Raw genomic sequence first — 18217 nt, 5'->3', positions numbered from 1 at the left:
CATTACTCTATCAGAGTTTTCAAAATCGTTACCTAGTTTTAAAGACTTATGTTATTCTCGAAGAAGTTTCCAGATAAACTTTAAACTCTTAATGTGAGTTGCGCAATCGCCCAGTGACCTGAATGCATCTTACCCAGAACGCACTGCGGCCGTTCTTAGTGGTAAAAATGGCGTCGAGGGCACCAGGTAAATGAACACCGCTTTTATTTACATTTTTATTTGTGAATTATCTCGCTAAAGAGCGTTTTATACTTGTGTGATGTGTTATATGCTGTACTGTAACACATAATATTGCGTTATGTTCGTTTTGCCGGTGTGAATATGTCTGTTAGCGCATTTGACTTGTGTGTGTGTCCTTTAGTGTCCCCATGCTAACAGATGCTAAGGGTGCTGGTTAGCTAACGTTAGCTTGGCGCTAGCTACTGCTGCCGATCACAGTAAAATGTCCCTTTAGTGATTAAACGTGTCTGTATATCTTACCAGACAGCAGATATCGCATTCAGTTGTTGTTTTATGTCACTGTTATGGTGTAACTTGTACTAGGATATGAGCTAATGTTAGCTTCTTAGCATTTTAGCCACTGTGGTGTTGTTATTTCTGTCGTTAAATGGCCCCAAGAAGACAGGTTATCTACTTGTAATCTAAAGTCTGATATCATTGTATGATAGTATATCTTGGACAAAGTTAATAACATTTAAGTCACAGGTGAGCCTCATTATTTAGCATTATATTAGGTAAGTTACTGAGTCACCTGACAGAGTGAAGATCACATTGACTTGAAAACAGCAGTGAATATTAAGCACTACACGTTGCACTACAATAAATAAAATGGAATCCGTATAATAGAGGCATACATAAATTCGTACACAGGCGCCACTCTTTCGTTGTCACTTGTCACGAAAACCACCACAGGAAGCGAAGAAAAAAAAGTAAAGGGGGCACTGATTCATGTTCAAAAAGTCAAACACTGATGTGATAAAACATCCCATAAATCTGATAGTGTCACTTCCAGGACGGCAAAATCACAGCCTTAATGAAAGCAAATTAAACTCACTATGTAGAGGGAGCTGGGAGTTCAATCAGATGACCTTAGCTTCCTGTGTGGCTCTGACTTTAAACAGGAGGCAAAGATCATTTAAATTTGCAGCAGTGATTTCCAAGCTCACCGTTTTTACCAACCTGTTTTGATTTTTCACATTGAGATTACCAACACAACGGTAGACGTAGGGGATGTTCAAACTGGGTCACTAAAAGAAGTATAGAACATATTTGTCAACATGCCTACATTTGTGCATTAGTAGTAATAACACTGTATCACTGCTGGATTTCCTCTCACACATCTGATGCTGACCTACTATTGTGGTCTTCTCTCAAGTAAAGTTTGTGCTGCATGACTGATCCTGTCTTTGTTGTCCTTGTCATGTTCACAGTGGCAACAGGCAGGCTCATGGTTGGGATCCGCAAATGGTATTACAACATGTGCGGCTTCAACAAGATTGGTAAGCTGAAATATATTGATACAAAATATTCAGAGCATAAATCCTTACAGTGAGTCAACACTGCCCATTAGGGTGTAAGTGGAGGGGGGAAACATCATAGTCCAGACTGAATATAGACTGTTGTATCATTGAATTTCAAGTCAGCATCTTTAGCATTGCGTGTTTTCTCTTGACAGGTTTGATGCGCGATGACACAATTTATGAGGATGCAGATGTGAAAGAGGCGCTGAGGAGGCTTCCAGAGGATCAGTACAATGACAGGATGTTCAGGGTCAAGAGGGCCCTGGATCTTTCCATGAAGCAGCAGATCCTCCCCAAAGAGCAGTGGACAAAATATGAAGAGGTACATTAAACCAGTTTAAGTATGGTATTTGTTCAGGGTGGAGATTGATCGTTTCCCCACCAGTTAATATATAGATTGGTACAGTAGCATTTTAAATATTGAAATTCAAAATATTGAATAGTCCATATGAATCTGTTGTTGTTGTTGTTGTTGTGTTGTTAAATAGAAACAGAATAAACTGTAGGTTTTGGAGGATGTTGTGTTTTACCTGTCTAAAGTCTGCAAAAATGTTAGATCCTAGAATGACTTGAGAAGTTTAAATGCTTATCCTGATTTTGTGCGTCAACCTCATACTTTTCTTTTTGTCCTTATCCTGTAGGATGTCCGTTACCTGACACCATATCTCGACGAGGTGATTCGTGAGAGGAAAGAAAGGGAGGAGTGGATGAAGAAATAGACGGTTCCTGTTCAGCGATGTTAATCCTCAGTCTTCAGTCGGTGCATGGTTGTCCCCTGGTGTAATATTTAAAATGAAATCTTACATGTATAAAACAGTGCTCATTAAAAAATAGACAATTTTGAAGATGTGGCAGTGTCATTTTTAATGTAATGATTGTAAAAAAAGCTGATTTATTGGTATGACAAAAGGAAATGGTTACAGGTATACTTAATGAATCTGAATCTGTCCCATGTTTAAAAAGAGTGCTGGTATTTACATTTACAAATCCAGTTATGAACATCATTTAAACCAGAATATAGACATAAGGACATGTACAGTAGATTCAGGGAAGAAAATATCTTCAAGTATCTACCTTAACAACCACGGTAGCTACATCTACATGCACTGCATCTGTGTGGCTTACAGACTGAGGGAAGTACTGTGGAGACAATATCTCATCAGGAATGAATTTCCTGTACATCCTATTTATGCAAAAGACTTATTTAGTATGATAAATAGAAATTGAAAATCAGTGGCTCCCAACCTGGAGGTCCCAGTGCCCACAAGGGGTCGCCAAAACTCCATGGAGGGTTGTGAGGCCTTGATTTTAAGGAGTGTGAGTAAATGTTGGGGGGAAAAAATAATACAGTAGGCCAATATCTCAATTTAATGATTTTTTTAAAGTTTAGCTTATTATTCAAGATATAAACTTTTTAAAAAAATCTCACAAGGTGAGGACACAGTGAAGATCTGAAGACATGCTACATTCACTCTGCTTAACAGCCTTGTCCTGCAGAGTGGCAAAGAACAGAAAACACTAAATTTGTAAAAAGTAAATAAATAAATAAAACCAAACCAAAACAAAAAGGTCTTGAGTATGTGCGATTGTTATAAATAAAAAAAAAATACAGACAGAGAACTATATAAAAACTCTTAAGCACTCATTTTACACAAACGTCCTGCAGCTAGTATACTAGATCTGTTTTCAAAGTGTCGGACTTCAGCCATGCAGAGAACAGTAATGTCAGTATGCTAGCTATCTGTACTAGCGCTACATTAAAATATATAAAGCCAGCATGGCCTTGGAACATGGCTTTGAAAGAAACTTTCAGCAAAGCATTACCATTTCTGTAAGGTGTGAAGATTCAGATCTGCTTTACACAAAAGTCTACATTCATGTAAACAATCTGAGTTCATAGCCCTTTTATGTCAGTCTGTTTTAACTCCCGTCTTTCCACATGCAAACCCACTAATTATCTTTCTGAGCCTGTGATCTCCTGTTGTCCACCTCAGTAATACTACCTATAAAGTTCCCAATGACACAGTTAAAAGATTTTAACATGGACACTCCCAGCTCATTGCTGGTCTCATTTATGTCAGGGTCATAGGCCCCCATGAGAGGGGTGCACACCTCCACACTCCCTCTTCCAGCTCCCTCTAGGATTCCCATCAGCTGGTCCCTGACCTCCTGAAACAGCTCCTTGTTGTACAACAGTAGGTCCGAGTCACCTAGAGGATACGTGACATCCTCAGAGTAGCACTCGCGGGGAACTGGAACCTCGATGTATTTTAACTTAGGAAAGCCTGCAGACAGCATGGAGAATAATCTCCGCAGGGCTGCAGAGGTCAGAGGGTTTCCCAGGAGTTTGAGCTCCTCCAGCCCCTGACAGCAAGCCAGAGCATCAGTGAAGGCGTCCATGTGCTCGTCCTCTATGTTACACTCTTCGAGGGCCAGGCTGACCAGTGTGGCTGAGCAGCGGCTGAGCAGCTTCTGGAAACAGGTGGAGAAAGAGCCGAAGATGTCGTGTCCGCTGATGTCCAGGCGGACCAGGAACTCACAGTGGAGGCTGTTGGACAGGTACGTCATGTCCAGACGGTTCAGGCCGCAATTGGCCAACTCCAAGCACTGCAGGGGAGTGTTGAGAGGACTGGGAAGAGAAAAGAGAGGTGAAAAAAATTTAATTGGTGCTGAAAGGTCAGTGCTACGAGACATTACTGGGTCTCAATTTTATCATTAATATTATGGTTTGTGTGTCTTCAGGAAGGGTTTGTCACGTCAGATAGGTGCCAGAAATACATACAAAGTTACAGGTAGATGTTGTGGAGGTGAAGTTACATGTCAGACTTTGATTGACAGCTCTAGTTGTTTGGGCTTCTGTCCTATTTCCATCTGAACTGTGAAGTACTTCCAGCAGGTTCCTGGCTAACCTGCAGCTGTGGCCAGGTGCAGCTGTCTGTCGTCACTCTGGCATCATGTCAGCAATTTTAACAACAAAATACCTCCCATCGCTGAGCAAGAGCCTCAAAGCTGGAATGTGCTGTGGCCCTGGTTAAAGGTGATTATTGTGAGCTATATTAAAGCTCTTGATGTTGCAAAGTGCATGTGACACAACCATCAGAGCCATCCAAACTATACAAACAAGGACATCTTGTTGTTTTTCTTCATCCCTCCATCTGTCCATTTACTCACCTAAGCAGTCTGCGAAGGTGCCCAGTTAACGTGGAGAAACCAACACAGAGCTCAGTCAGGCAGGTCATTTGTGCCAGCAGGTTGCCGATGACGGACAGCACATCATCACTTTCAGAGCCCAACCTCCTCACATCCAACGCCCCAGTCGGCAGGGTCAAAGACTGTAATTTGGGGAATTCCACCTTGGACAGCAGCACCTCTAAGTGCGGGGCCTCCAGGTGAACATTGTGGACTACCTCCAGCTTTGAAATACTCTCAGGTTCTGCCAGGCGAAGAACATAAAACAGCTGTTTTAGAGTGAGGGAATCTGCCCGGAAACCAACAAAACGAGGCTTCAGCGGACAGTAGCGGAGGAGGAGGAAGGCCTGAGCCACCAGCTCGTAGTTGCGGCCTGTGACAAAGCCGTTCAGACGGACGTCAATAGATGTTTCAAAGGCAGATGGGGACACGTTGCTGTCTTGCATGGCCACCATGGTGTCGTAGCACATTTGGGTCAGGAGCTGGGTTCTTGCCCATCGACCCAGGGTGGACTGGCAGGGGCAGGCCTGGTGCTCAATGTCCCTCAGGGCAGTCAGGTCCACCATATGCAGTCTCTTGGCATAGGTTCTTGGAGGAGACAGCACATAATCCTTACAAAAACAAGAGGGAAAGATTGTAAAATCTTTCGAAGTGATTCTCTGTTCAGCCTGTCACACTTTATGATCTTTGTACGCTAATAACAAGACAAATCAGATGTGCTTAAGTCAACACAAGAAGAACAGAAAAACACGGCACAGAAAAATACAACTAAAACACAAGTATGACATGAACATGATGAGGCATATTACACTCTAAGTACCTTTAAGCCGGTCAGAATCGCCTCCAGACAACGCCTGCAGGTGCATGAGGTTAAGTCTGTCTGACAGTCGACTGTGTTTCCCAGGAGTCTTTGTAGGTCGAGCACAGGGAGAGGCCATGCCTGCACCAGAGCATGCAGCAACTCAGCCTGCTCATGGAGGTAGCAGGCCTTGAAGAGAAGTGGGAAGAGATTAAAAGACAAACAGCCGAGGTTCTCCAAAGCACTCGGACCACTGTGGATGAAGCTCTCTGCAGCAAGGAATCGCAGTGACTTCATGTTTCTGTTTTTGTTTCTTTTTTTGGTACCAACAGGTCTGTGGGTTTTTGATGAGAGCTGCAGTCTAACAGCTCTGCGTGTCACTGTCACTGGCCTCCTCCTGGCTCCTGCTTTGTTGATTTCCTCTGTTGCTGTCTGTCTGAGTGTTGTGCATTTGTCTAGCGCTACACTTGCTGTGGCGAGGCTTGAGGGGTCGCGTGGTCGGTGAGAGGGTAGAGGTTATTATTAGAAACAGCTGTCTCACGTCCTTCGTCAGGCACAGTGTCCATTTGCAACTTTCGCCAGAGAGATAAGTAAGAACAACATCTGAATGCCATGCGGAAACTTGTCACTATTCACAACACCCCATTGTGAGGCCTTACACACTCCTCACAAGAGCTGCAAGGACCAAAGAAAACAGTGCCGTGAGAGCAGAAACAGAACAGCAACAATCAAATCTGTGATAAAGACACATAATCAGTTTGCAATCATGCATTCAAGAAGGCTGCTTGTGATAAGGTGCTGGTATTTGCATTTTGGTGCATCTACTTTTTCTGCCTCAGAAAAGTGCTTTTATCAGGATCGACTTACATGTCACATGGTAACAGTGCATTATGGTCTATTGAGGCTTCTGTCGGCGGAGACATGCATTTACCATGATGGCTTTCTCCCAGATGAAAGAACATCTAAAACAACCTGATATTTACTGTTGTTTGTATTCTGCTAAGCTCACTGTGCTGAACATATTTCAACGTGTCTGTTTAATTCCACTTCTGTGGAAAACTACAATAAGAAACAACAGGTGTTTGTTGTTTTAACATTATATTCATGCAATTGTTTTAATTTTGCTATGAAAAACATTTTGGGCTGCATGATAGTAAAAAAAAAGTGCTACATAGATAAAGTTGAGTAGGAGTTGTGTTGAAAGGAAAACAAGTAAACAAAGCCTGGACTTTGAGTGACAGTTATTGTAATATGAACTATCAACTAAGAAGTTATTCACTGCCATTTTAAGCACATAGGACTAGATGTTTAAAATCTTATCCAGTCTTTAATGATCTCTGTCAAACTAGCAACTGAGAAATTACTTGTCATTAAAGGTCCAGTGTGCAGGATTTAGGGTGATATATTGGCAGAAATGAAATGTGATATATTAAGTATGTCTTTAGTGTATAATCACCTTAAAATAAAAATTGTTTTTTTCAGCACCTTAGAATGAGCCGTTTACATCTGCATAGGGAGCGGGTCCTTGTCCACAGAGATCGCCATGTTGCAACGCCATGTTTCAGAGTGGACAAACCAAACACTGGCTCTAGATAGGGCCTTGTTTTTGCATTGGCCACCATAGTAAGCAGTCCCTCCACGACGAGAGCGTTGGAACACTACTGTTTTTTAACATCGAAATGCTTTAGGCAGCGCTGATTTTTATCACCAGGTCTGTTTGTTTTGGAGAGGAGGAGAACTCTGCTGATAAATCAGCTCACAGTAAAAACCTCCTGAACATCTGGGCCTTAAGTTATAAGAGAAAATAGCTAAGCACACATTAGCAGGTGCTGGGGTACCGCCCAATATTGTGACGAGCCAAACAACATCGAAGACACACTGGTTTGTAATGTAAACTGCTTTATTCAGTGCTTTTACTGGTTTTAATCACCAGTTCTGTTTGTTTCGGAGAGGAAGAGACCTCTGCAGATAATTAGCTCAAGACAAAAACCTCCTGAACAATGACCACTGAAGGAATTCTAAGCGGGAGACATTTCAGCCGGCTGCAATTTGCAATCCTCACCACTAGATGCCATGAAATGCCCCTAAATCGTACACACTGAATCTCTAAATTTGTGTTTAATGATACACATATTTGGCCAGGCCTGTCAGAATAAATGCTGTTACATTAAAAACATACTGTATATTAATTTCTACACCATTTTACTCTGTTCAAACTACATGTATTTCTACAAAATGTGCATTTAAATAATTTAAAAGCTAAGTGGCAATTTACCTGAGAGGAACCTGTCATTGTACATGTCTATAAAAGCAGCATTCAGTAAACATGTAACTGGCCTTACTGGATTTAGTGTAGGTGCTCTTTTAGGGTTTCTTTCCCGATATCATGAGGTGATTCAAAGGCCTGCTGAGTTTGACCGCCAAAACTACCCCATTTCAGGTCAATAGTCTATACCAGCTCTTCTCACCTGTCTTATATGTGCTTTAAATGCTTTTACGAAGGGTGGTAGTGATGGTGATGATGATGATGGTGCTCATGGTGGTGATGGTGCTCATGTCTCCGGGCTGGAGAGGCCAGGGCCCTACAGGATGGCTGAAGGTTGGAATATATGTCCCTATCTCCCCCTGGTGTGGGTCTCAGTGGCGAGGCAGCAGCTTGCACCCTGGAGCGGAGCCTCTTGCTTTGAGCACGTTGCAGGGGGACGCCGTGTGCAGCAGGCTGAGACTGCGAAGGATGGCACCATGAAGCAGGATGGTGACCATGTAACCTGCAGGACTTTCCCTCTACTCCATTCCTGTCTCTCCCCACTGACATGGCCTTGCTTTTCAGGGAATGGGGGATCGAGAGGCCTCTGGGAGAGTCAGGGGAGATGCAGTTCTCTCTGATCACCACAGGGTGGTGCTTAAGAGCAGAGTGACCACCCTGACTGGGCTCCTGAGAGGGAGATTCTGGAAAAAAGGAAGAAAGACAACTTTAAATGTATGTATTTCCATAGCAAAAAAATTAACAATTCATAACAGGAGGGTATTTTAAGAGTGTTATGCAGAAACTCTACCTGTATTGTCAAACTTGGAGGTATAGTTTTCAATGCCAGCTAGATCCAGGTAGTGGTTTCTGCGCTCTATGTTTTCATCCACGCAATAAAGTCGTCTTACTGAGGTTCCTCCCTCCTGAGACACACTCTGCTCCTTCTCTGCCGCTGTTTTCAATGGGAGAGTGATTTTATCATCACAGCAGTGACTGTGGTTTGGTTTTAAGATAAATCCTACTGTGCATAAACTTGTGAAACTCTCTGTCTTTAATGTTTTTAGTATCAATAAAAATAATTTTGTGGGACATCGGTGGCTTAGTGGTAGAGCAGGCGCCCCATGTACAAGGCTGTTGCCGTAGCGGCCCAGGTTTGACTCCAGCCTGTGGCCCTTTGCTGCATGTCCTTCCCTCTCTCTCTCTCCCCTTCACGCTTAAGCTGTCCTATCAATTAAAGGCTAAAATGCCCCAAAAAAATCTTAAAATAATAATAATAATAATAATTTTGTACCTATTTCTGAGAGCTTCTCTGGGTCAGCTGACGGAGTTACAACTAGTTTTATCTTCAGGGGTGTGGTGTCACCGTACGGCTGCTTTATTGACCCCTCAAGGACCTCATACATGGAGTGTATCAGACTGGACATGTCCTGCAGAATACACACAGACACACACACTGTACAGAACAAGCTACTAAAAACAGCATTTAAAGGTGGAGTCAGCGATTTTGGAGAAAGAATATGATATGATTTTCTCCCAGATCATCTGTCTCAAGTACTTCTGTGTGGATACAGTGACAGTTTCGGCAAACATGACAAAAAGTTATTTTCATAACAGTTACAAACTACAGCTTAAAACAATATGCACAAAAGAAACCTACGTCTTTGGTGACTTTGCCACTGTTGTCAAAGTTGTACAGTGTGAAGACCCACTCCTGCTGCGTGTCCTCGTCAGGCAGCGCGTTACACTCTGTGACCTTTATGTGCACATATTGTCAGGAAGACGTATTACAGCTATAACAAATGTTTAACTGCAGTCCTGTTTAGTAGGTAGAATTTAAGTTTACAGTAAATGATGTGGTGTGTGAGTTGACCCACGGGGCCTTTAAAACCGGTAAAACCACAATGTGTGATTGAAAAAAAATGTTGATTAGTATCAGATACATGACTTTTTAGACTTTTCATCTCACAGTAATCAGTGCTGTAATTATCCTGACACACAAGAATCCTCCCATCTGGTACTTCAAGTTGTTTGGAAATGACAAAAATCAAATGTTGCAGAGATATGGAGGTTTACACTCACACCAGCCCGGCTGTTCGTCTTTGTCTGTTTATGGACCTGGAAGTGGACGCTGTTACCTCCATCAGGTGTCTTCTTTTGTGGAAGAGGCACTAAACAACACACAGAACTGGACTGTGTTATCCAGTAGACTCACAGTTTGAGGGTAACTATAATTGTTGTGTTAGCAAATTGTGCCTTTGTCATTAATGTATTCCTTGTTATGAGCTCTGTTTTCAATGAATGTTTGGCAGCAGAGAGGAAACTGAAGGCTGTACATCCAAAGGCCGAAGCTTTCCCACACAAATCTAGAGCAGATGTGTTTAATTTTGCCATTTCCTTTTCACCTGGGAAGTGCGGGGGTGACCTATTAAAGCAAAACTCTAAAATAATGTCCAACATCTACACAAAAATCCTGCGGTAAAGTCCTTTACAGTACATGAAAATTGAGCAAAGTCAGTATGATGCATGTGCAAGTCATACAGCAGTGACACAATTCTCTACTCACCATGGAGGTTGCAGTTATGGTTAGACTTGTTCACCCTCAATTCTACGTACAAGTTCTGTAAAGAAAAGTGACAGAGAGTAAATTAGCAGAGAGCACACATGAAAGAGAGGGAGATGGAAAGAAAAGAGGAAGCAATTAAGTGCTTTTCACGTCCCATGAGTGCAGCGATACAGCAGATGTGAGCAACGCTGAACAACCCTTAAACATCTGTGGGTTCTGTGTATTTCTCGAAAACTCTCATTGACTGTTGTTTCATTTCTGTCAAGAAAGTTAAATTTCCAAAACATCTAAACCGATGACACAGTGACTGAATTTTTCTTAATTTTCCTGAAATGAGAAAGAAAGAAAGAGTGAGGCAGCAATGGAGCGAGAGAAGGTGGTTCAGTCATTTCCTTGCGGGCTCTCCTCTTTTAACTCTTGACATCTTGACCCTTTCTTTCCCCTCATATGAAACTGACATGTGCCTGAAGTTTCATACGACCATTAAATGTAAAATCATGAAGTCAGATTTACTAGAGACAATAAACTCCAGCCACTAGGATGCAAAATCTGCACAGAAGAAAACTGAGGTTTTAGGGGTGAATATTCGAACCTGCACCATCATTTTAAAAGCTTTAGTTAAATATAAAACCTCATCCCACTATGCAACTATAAAAACTAAAGGGACAGTTCAACCCAAGAGTGAAAATACATATTTTTCCTCTTACCTGTAGTGCTATTTATCAGTCTAGATTGTTTTGGTGTGGGTTGTTGAGTGTTGAAGATATCGGTCGTGGAGATGTCTGCCTTCTCTCTATATAATGGAACTAGATGGCACTCGGCTTGTGGTGCACAAAGTGCCAAAGAAATACATTTGAAAAACTCAACAGCAATGTGTTTTCCTAGAAATAATGACCTGGTTACTCAAGATAATCCACGGACCTTGTTGTGAGCACTTTCATGTGGGAACTATTTTCTTTCTACTGAACTACACCCACCAACCATATCACTGCACAGAAGGAAGCGTGCATCTACTCACTTCCTTGTATAGCTACGCCAAGAAGGACGCCTTTAATGTTTACGTCTTGCAAAGTCATGTACACAACCCTCTTGTCTATGAGTAAATGTACACTAGGGCATAAGATTTGATTCAGTATTGGGGGGGCGGGGAGCACATATGAAACAGGGAGTTGGGGTTCCCTCACCAGAAATTTTTGAGCATCAAACACTTAATTTTCTGCATTCTGGTGACTTTTCATGCACCGTTTGGTGCCTTTTCTGCAACGGTTTATGTTGAAAATGTCCTTAATTTTGTCAAAATAAAAGTCCTCTACTACATTCATGTTTTTATTGGGGGAGGCAAATGTACATTTTCTAAATATTAATGAAGACGTGTCTCCTGCGTCCCCCCTGAAATCTACACCTATGGAACGCTCCCTTCTGCATGGTGACATGATTGGCACAAGTTGTTTGGTGGAGAGAAAATAGTTCTTACATGAAACTGCTCACAGCAAGTTCTGTGGATTATTTTGAGTAACCAGGTCATGATTTCTGGAAAGAGACATTGCTGTTAAGTTTCTCAGTTTTCTTTTTTTTTTGGGCTCTTTGAGCACCACAAACTGAGTTCCATCTAGTTCCATTATATTAAAGAGAAGGCAGACATCTCTACGGCTGATATCTCTAACATTCGGCTACTCACACCAAAACAATCTAGACTGATAAATAGCACTACTGGTAAGAGGAAAAAGATCATTTTTTGATTTTAGGGTGGACTGTCCCTTTAAGATTCATATCCTTGTCTGTGATTATCTGATTGTACACTCTTCCCTCAGGTAGAAACCGCTCTGCACTGCAAAGAAAGAGACAACTGAAGCTCAAACAAGACTCTTCTTATCTCTCAACACGCTGATCCATCACCAGCGTCACACTGATGCTCAGGCAGATGCAGATGAGCAACAAAAGCAGTGATAAGATGTGCAGGCACCTTTTACACCCACATTCACGACACACCCTCCTCGCTCTTCCCGCCACGCTCTGCCTGCTGTGAAGCTTTGATGCTGGGTTTGATTGCAAGTCAAAGTAGAAGAGATGGTGCAGGTAGCAGAAAGGTGTGCGCCTGATAGAATGCAGTGTTCTGTTGTACTCCCTCTTTATAAGTCACCCAACCGTGCATCCGTCCTGATATCACAAAGCTTCAAGTGTTAGCGTGAACAGTAGCTGCCTTTGTCTCAGCAAGAATGTCTAACAGCCTTTCTGATAACTCAATACCTGGAGAGGAAGTGTCGCTGTCGGTAATACAACATGAAGAGATGATGCTCTGATGATGTCTGTACACCAGCTCTCATATTAATGGAAAAAAGCTGCAGTGCAGTGTATTCCTATCTTTTTGACGAAATCCTTCTTTTTGCTTATTGATAAATTGTTATCTTCATTCATCTGGAATAAAAAAATTCCACGAATACGAAAGACTATCTTACAGCGACACCATAAACATGGAGGATTATCCCTACCCAACTTTCAGTATTATTACTGGTCGGCTAACATACGCGCTATGTTACATTGGCTTAACCCACCACAAATGCGGCCCAAAATGGTTACAGTTAGAAAAGTTGTCATGTGGACCTGCCTCTTTACATGCTTTACTTTGCTCCAAGCTCCCATTACCAGAACCTATATCCAGATATTCTATAAATCCAGTTGTTAAGCACTCCTTGAAGGTGTGGGCACAGTTCAGACGAGCATTTTCACTCAATAGCATGTTAATTAATGCCCCTATATCAAGAAATAATATGTTCAAACCTTCCGTTATAGACGGGTCCTTTGATATCTGGACCAGGAATGGATTAGCTACTTTAAAAGACCTCTATGTTGATAATAATTTTGCATCATTTGAGCAGCTGAGATTAAAATATGAAATCCCCAACTCACACTTCTTCAAGTATCTGCAACTTCGCAACTTTGTATCCTCACAATCAGCTCAATTTCCGTCGATACCCCCCAGCTCTCTCCTTGATTCTCTTTTACAGTTTAGCTCCGACCATAAAGGGCTTATTGGAAGAATCTACATGTCACTCAATTCTCACAACTTAGAACCTTTGACACGTTTAAAAAGCCAATGGGAAGAAGAATTAGGCATCGAACTTACTGAGGATATATGGGACTCCACATTAGATAGGATACATTCATCTTCAATTTGCTTAAGACATAAGGTAATACAGTTCAAGATTGTACATAGGTTACATTGGTCTAAAGCGAGATTGGCAAAGATAACACCAAATATTGACCCTAACTGTGACCGCTGTGGAACAGCAACAGCTACTTTATCACATATGTTCTGGTTTTGCCCAAAATTAACAGAGTTTTGGCAACCTATGTTCAAATTCTTTTCTGACCTGCTAGGAATACCCATAGAACCTCTTGCCACTGGCTAGATAAATAACATGCTTAAATGGAAAGAGATTTCTCCTCCCACATGGCAATCAATCAGGGCATTGGATCAGTAATCTTCTCTGCACTATCTGACTTTAGAAAAATCTCGCTGGTGCTACAAGAGGCTGTAGCCTCAACTTCTATGCTATATGGCAACCAGTGCTGGATCATGTTGAAAAGATAGATGCCTCAGACATTTTAAATGTATAGATATAACCCCTTCTTCTTTTTACTATCCTTTTATTTTTATTTGTGTATGTTTTTGTTTGTTTTGTTAACTTGATTTGCGGATTTTTGTGTATGTGTGTGTGCGTTTTCTTTTTCTTTTTTTTTTTTTTTTTTAAATCATGTACATTTATTATTGAACCTGTGCTTTAATGTGGACTTGTGGTGGTGCAGTGGAGTGAGGTTGTTTGTGGGATGGGATTGTATTGAAATGTATATCAAATTGTATCTTTTATAACTTAAAAAAACTAATAAAAACAGACATGAGAAAAAAAAGCTGCAGTGACTTTGGTTTTTATTTGCAGAAACATATCAAAAACGTGATACAAAATAGGTCTAATATCATATAACAGTTGAGGGGTCATCATTTTTAAAGTGTCCATTAATGGTGTATGAATTATTATTATATCTTCACAGAAAAACTTCACCAGTCAAAAGCCCAGAGTCATAAAGAAGTCTTTCATCACACCAACAAGAAATTATTGATTTTATCCCACATATAACCATAAAAATCTTTAAACACTATAAAGTAACACGTGCACACTCAAGACAGAAAAACACTGGTGAAAATGTTGTGAGCTGGACTGAAGGGTGGACTCCAGTGCAAACAAAATAACAAGTGGAACAGTACAAGTCAGAGTTACCACTCCTGGGCGTTAGTAATATCAGACAATATGAGGTGGACGCATGAAAAGATTAAAACCCTGCTCATGATGTTTGCTCTTGGATGCTATAATATTTACATAGTGTTTAAGAAAACGTACGCTGTGAGTCAGCCTCCTGTGCACACACACACTCAGACACACGGAATCCAGAGATCATATCAAAGCAAACAGGTTTGCGTTCCTTCAGACAGTGATGCTGTCCACACCTGAGCGGGAGTCACTGATATTTGACAGGTAAATATTTTGTTAATGGGTCTGTGTGTCTGCAGTTTTCACGTATAGCTGGAGGAGCACATTTCATGTCTCACTGGTTATCGTTAAGAATACACAAACTAAAATTACCGCCCCATGGTCGTATGCCTCGGCACACCAGTCAAGTGTATCTTACAGTTCATCCATGTCTGTGAAAACACGGATGCTTCACACATCTTCCCCCAGGCAGTTATGACGTTGAGTAATGGCCAGAAAAGTGTTTAATGCAGAATATTATGATGTCACAGTGAGGCTGACCTTTGACCTTTTGGACATGGAATGTCATCACTTAATTATTTTATCCTAGTAGACATTTGTGTGAAGTTTTGTCATAATTAGTGTATAAATTCTTGAATTGTGGCTAAAAAACTTATTTTGTGCACTCAAACTGACCTTGACCTTTGACCTTCAACCACAAATTCTAATCAGTTTATTCTTCAATCCAAGTGAACAAATTTAGTCAAATCTACAGAAATTCCCTCATGACATTCTTGAGATAACGCTTTCATGAGAATGAGACAGACAAGGTCACACTGACTGTGGCCTTTGTCCTATGACCACCAAAAAACAATCAGTTCATTGTTGAGTCCAAGTGGACATTTGTGCTAAATATCCAATAGGATAAGCGGTTACAGAAAATGAATGAATGAGTATGTATCAATATTTTTTCTTTGCGTCAATGATATTGGATTGTTGATCATTAAATCGATATAAAAATCCAGATCGATGGATCCTTACACCCCTAATATTTATGTTTGCGATAGCTTTTAAGGTGTCAGTTTTAAAAGTCAGAGAAACTCTCTGCAGAAAACCTGTTAAATGTAATTTGGCCAAGACTTTAAACATACAAGATGAAAAAAGATGGTTCATGTAAGCATGGGTGGGTTATGAGACTACAGGCCCCTGGGCACAGATATGCAAAAGCCCCCACCACCTCTATACACACACTTTGTGGGGGTTTTGCCTCCTTTTTTGTTATCATGCATGTCTCTGTGGTGGTTTTGAGTCTCTTTCTGGTCAGTGCGTATTAATTTGAGTATGATTTTGCAGATGAAGGCCCCTGACACTCTGGGCTCCTGGGCCTGTGCCTGCTCGGCCTGTTCCATGCTTGTAAGACCAAAATCTGATGAAACAATATGTCTCTTACAGCGGCGGTGTCCCAGAGTGTCAAAATACATTAGGCTGGAAAATCTAATCACAGGAGGCTGTCTGCCATTAACATGCACAAAAACTATCACCACAACCTTTTACACAACTTGGCAGAGTGGACATCTTTTTCCAAACTTCCCAGAACTTTCATACAACACTTTATGAACCCTTAAAACAACAACCCTGGTGACAGCTCACACCACATCTCATGACCTCAGCACTTGCGCTTACAGATCAAACACGCTGAAGAGAAGTGAAAATGGCGTGTTGTTAGTTTATCACATTTCACGTTTTAATTTCTAACTGTTCCTTCAAGCCACCCTGTGATCTCTGGCAGCACATGAAACATCTATGATTAACTTTCACCACAAAATCTGGTCACACAGATGAAATCAGTGTGTTTAACGTTAACAGGAGAGTACAGCTTTTACAGTCTTCCTTAATTAGAGCATAACGAAGAGGTGAATTTCTCCTCTTAGTATCCAAACGTGACTGCTTCATTAGGACTAACAGCCTACATGTGATGCCATTTACGCAATCAAACACCCTCCCCACATCTTTTTCCTCTCCCCCCCTCTTTCACAGTCTGTCTGACTGGAGAAGGAAAGCAGTACCAGATGTGGAGACTTTTTTTTTTTCAGGCTGGTATAAAGACCTTGCTGTTTTGGAGGGGGCGGCTGTGTTGCACTTCACAGACTTGGAAGTCTCTTTATAGAGATGGAGGGGGAAAGGGCGGAAGAATAAATATACGACTACCTCCAAACACCTTTTATGTCTCCTGGATGTGATGTGAGCAAATACTGTTTATCCCAAAACTGGCTTAGCTGCGATTAGGCTGCTGGCACTGCAATAAACCAGTTTGAGGAGGCTGGGAATGTTTTTATTGCTTTTTCCTTCAGTATGGGAACAGACTTTCAAAGACTTAATATACAACTCATGTGCATTTAAGAAAATGTGCTGGAGGAGAAATCTGCCCTGAAACACTTATTTGCTGTTAGATATTATCAATTCAAAATCCAATCATTTTTATTACTGTAGTAAATCACAAATATGCCTCAAGGGGATTATTTATGTGACATAATCTTGACTCGGATACAAGAAAAACTTCCCCCAAAACCCTACATAATGTTCAGCACAGTCTAAATTTACTACATTATCAACCATATTATCAGTTAAATCTCTAAAATTAGGCTGCGGTCATCATGTGGCCAGCATCATGTGGTTTCCATCCAAAGCCTATCTGGTAATCTATCAATAACAGACCATTATACAGTCAAAGGAAACCAAAATAAGCATCATGGGATCTGTTTCTGTATAATATATGATGTGGGTGCACTCAGTTTGTCCATTTAAATATAGCACATTACTAAATTATGTGACCAAAACAAGCATACATTATAAAGAAATAATGTTCTACCTCTGTCAGTTTGGTTTTGTGGGTGCTCTCCAGCTCTCTCTGACAGGTCAGCACATTGGAAGCCAAACTACCACCTGCAGAACATGAGAATAAATGTGAACACATGCAAACACATGTAAAAAGTAGTTTCTGTAGTGTGCACAGTGTCTGTTCTGACTGGCTCACCTTCAGGACTCTGTCTACGTCTCGAAGCTGTCCAAATAATGAGAGGAAAGAGAATACAAGTCAGAAGCGGTCCTATTTTAAAGACAAAATATATATGCTATAGTTAAATATCTCACCAAGTTTGGACTGGAATTTGCCCATACTCCTGCCTGTTCAGCTGGTCAAGAAAAGTTTATAATTTCCAGTCCATGAGGGTGAAGATAGATATGACATTTATAAGAGCACCAGCAGTGTATCGCAGATATTCGCACACAGACGAAGTGAAGGTTAGAAGTTTGTCCGAGGCATCAAAGAGTATACAGCCAGAGAGGAGAGTTCACTGTCGCGTACTTCCTCCTTCGGATCAATCCAGTTTGACAGATGGGAAACAGCCTGGAGTGACGCCTATGACTTAACTTTGAATATGTAGAATAGCTTGTGCTTTACATGTGTAGAGTTTTAGTTTTGTTATGATGCTATAATATGTAATTTATTAATAATTTAATTTGTGTGTACAGTTAGTCACACAGCTTGATCAGTCTTCAGGGGCGGAGCCAGATATTGTCACCATTCGGGGCTCAACCTAACCAAAGGGGGTGGGGGTTCCCCTTACTTATGACAGCTATTTATTATATCCT

General features: G+C 41.2%; 3 protein-coding genes across 5 annotated transcripts; 1 reads left to right on the top strand and 2 right to left on the bottom strand.

Annotated features, from left to right (window-relative positions):
- The first annotated feature begins 103 nt into the window (after positions 1-103).
- Positions 104-2365, top strand: LOC125904998 (cytochrome b-c1 complex subunit 7). Its single transcript, XM_049602735.1, has 4 exons — positions 104-186; positions 1431-1499; positions 1676-1842; positions 2162-2365. Exons 1-4 carry the CDS (start codon positions 123-125, stop codon positions 2237-2239), a joined length of 378 nt encoding a protein of 125 aa, XP_049458692.1. The 5' UTR covers positions 104-122; the 3' UTR covers positions 2240-2365.
- Positions 2160-6140, bottom strand: lrrc14b (leucine rich repeat containing 14B). The gene is made up of 3 exons (XM_049602730.1): positions 5530-6140; positions 4692-5320; positions 2160-4149 (listed from the first exon to the last, which is right to left on the bottom strand). Exons 1-3 carry the CDS (start codon positions 5803-5805, stop codon positions 3471-3473), a joined length of 1584 nt encoding a protein of 527 aa, XP_049458687.1. The 5' UTR covers positions 5806-6140; the 3' UTR covers positions 2160-3470.
- On the bottom strand, positions 6006-17890 carry LOC125904997 (protein naked cuticle homolog 2). 3 transcript variants are annotated; one of them, XM_049602732.1, is made up of 10 exons: positions 17717-17890; positions 17601-17627; positions 17436-17509; positions 10320-10374; positions 9836-9924; positions 9414-9509; positions 9048-9183; positions 8565-8708; positions 7977-8457; positions 6006-6080 (listed from the first exon to the last, which is right to left on the bottom strand). In XM_049602732.1, the coding sequence occupies exons 1-9, from the start codon at positions 17739-17741 to the stop codon at positions 8003-8005; spliced, it is 1101 nt and encodes a 366-aa protein (XP_049458689.1). In that variant the 5' UTR covers positions 17742-17890; the 3' UTR covers positions 6006-6080; positions 7977-8002. The 3 variants fall into 3 exon arrangements, with proteins under 3 accessions (XP_049458689.1, XP_049458688.1, XP_049458691.1); XM_049602731.1 differs by having other exon boundaries at positions 6046-6183; XM_049602734.1 differs by lacking the exons at positions 6006-6080; positions 9414-9509 and having other exon boundaries at positions 6318-8457.
- Positions 17891-18217: the final 327 nt, after the last annotated feature.

The sequence above is a fragment of the Epinephelus fuscoguttatus genome, linkage group LG17 (assembly GCF_011397635.1).
Source record: "Epinephelus fuscoguttatus linkage group LG17, E.fuscoguttatus.final_Chr_v1".
Taxonomy (NCBI): Eukaryota; Metazoa; Chordata; class Actinopteri; order Perciformes; family Serranidae; genus Epinephelus; species Epinephelus fuscoguttatus.
This window is presented reverse-complemented; position numbering and strand designations above follow the sequence as displayed.

Coding starts and splice junctions, on each gene's coding strand:
- LOC125904998 (XM_049602735.1), top strand. CDS start 123: ATGCATCTTACCCAGAACGCACTGCGGCCGTTCTTAGTGGTAAAAATG. Junction 1,500..1,675: donor GTGCGGCTTCAACAAGATTG/GTAAGCTGAAAT, acceptor TTCTCTTGACAG/GTTTGATGCGCGATGACACA. Junction 1,843..2,161: donor AGTGGACAAAATATGAAGAG/GTACATTAAACC, acceptor CTTATCCTGTAG/GATGTCCGTTACCTGACACC.
- lrrc14b (XM_049602730.1), bottom strand. CDS start 5,805: ATGAAGTCACTGCGATTCCTTGCTGCAGAGAGCTTCATCCACAGTGGT. Junction 5,321..5,529: donor CGATTCTGACCGGCTTAAAG/GTACTTAGAGTG, acceptor TGTTTTTGTAAG/GATTATGTGCTGTCTCCTCC. Junction 4,150..4,691: donor CACCTTCGCAGACTGCTTAG/GTGAGTAAATGG, acceptor TTCTCTTCCCAG/TCCTCTCAACACTCCCCTGC.
- LOC125904997 (XM_049602732.1), bottom strand. CDS start 17,741: ATGGGCAAATTCCAGTCCAAACTTG. Junction 10,375..17,435: donor ACAAAACCAAACTGACAGAG/GTAGAACATTAT, acceptor TTTTCTTTACAG/AACTTGTACGTAGAATTGAG. Junction 9,184..9,413: donor GTGGCAAAGTCACCAAAGAC/GTAGGTTTCTTT, acceptor TGTATTCTGCAG/GACATGTCCAGTCTGATACA.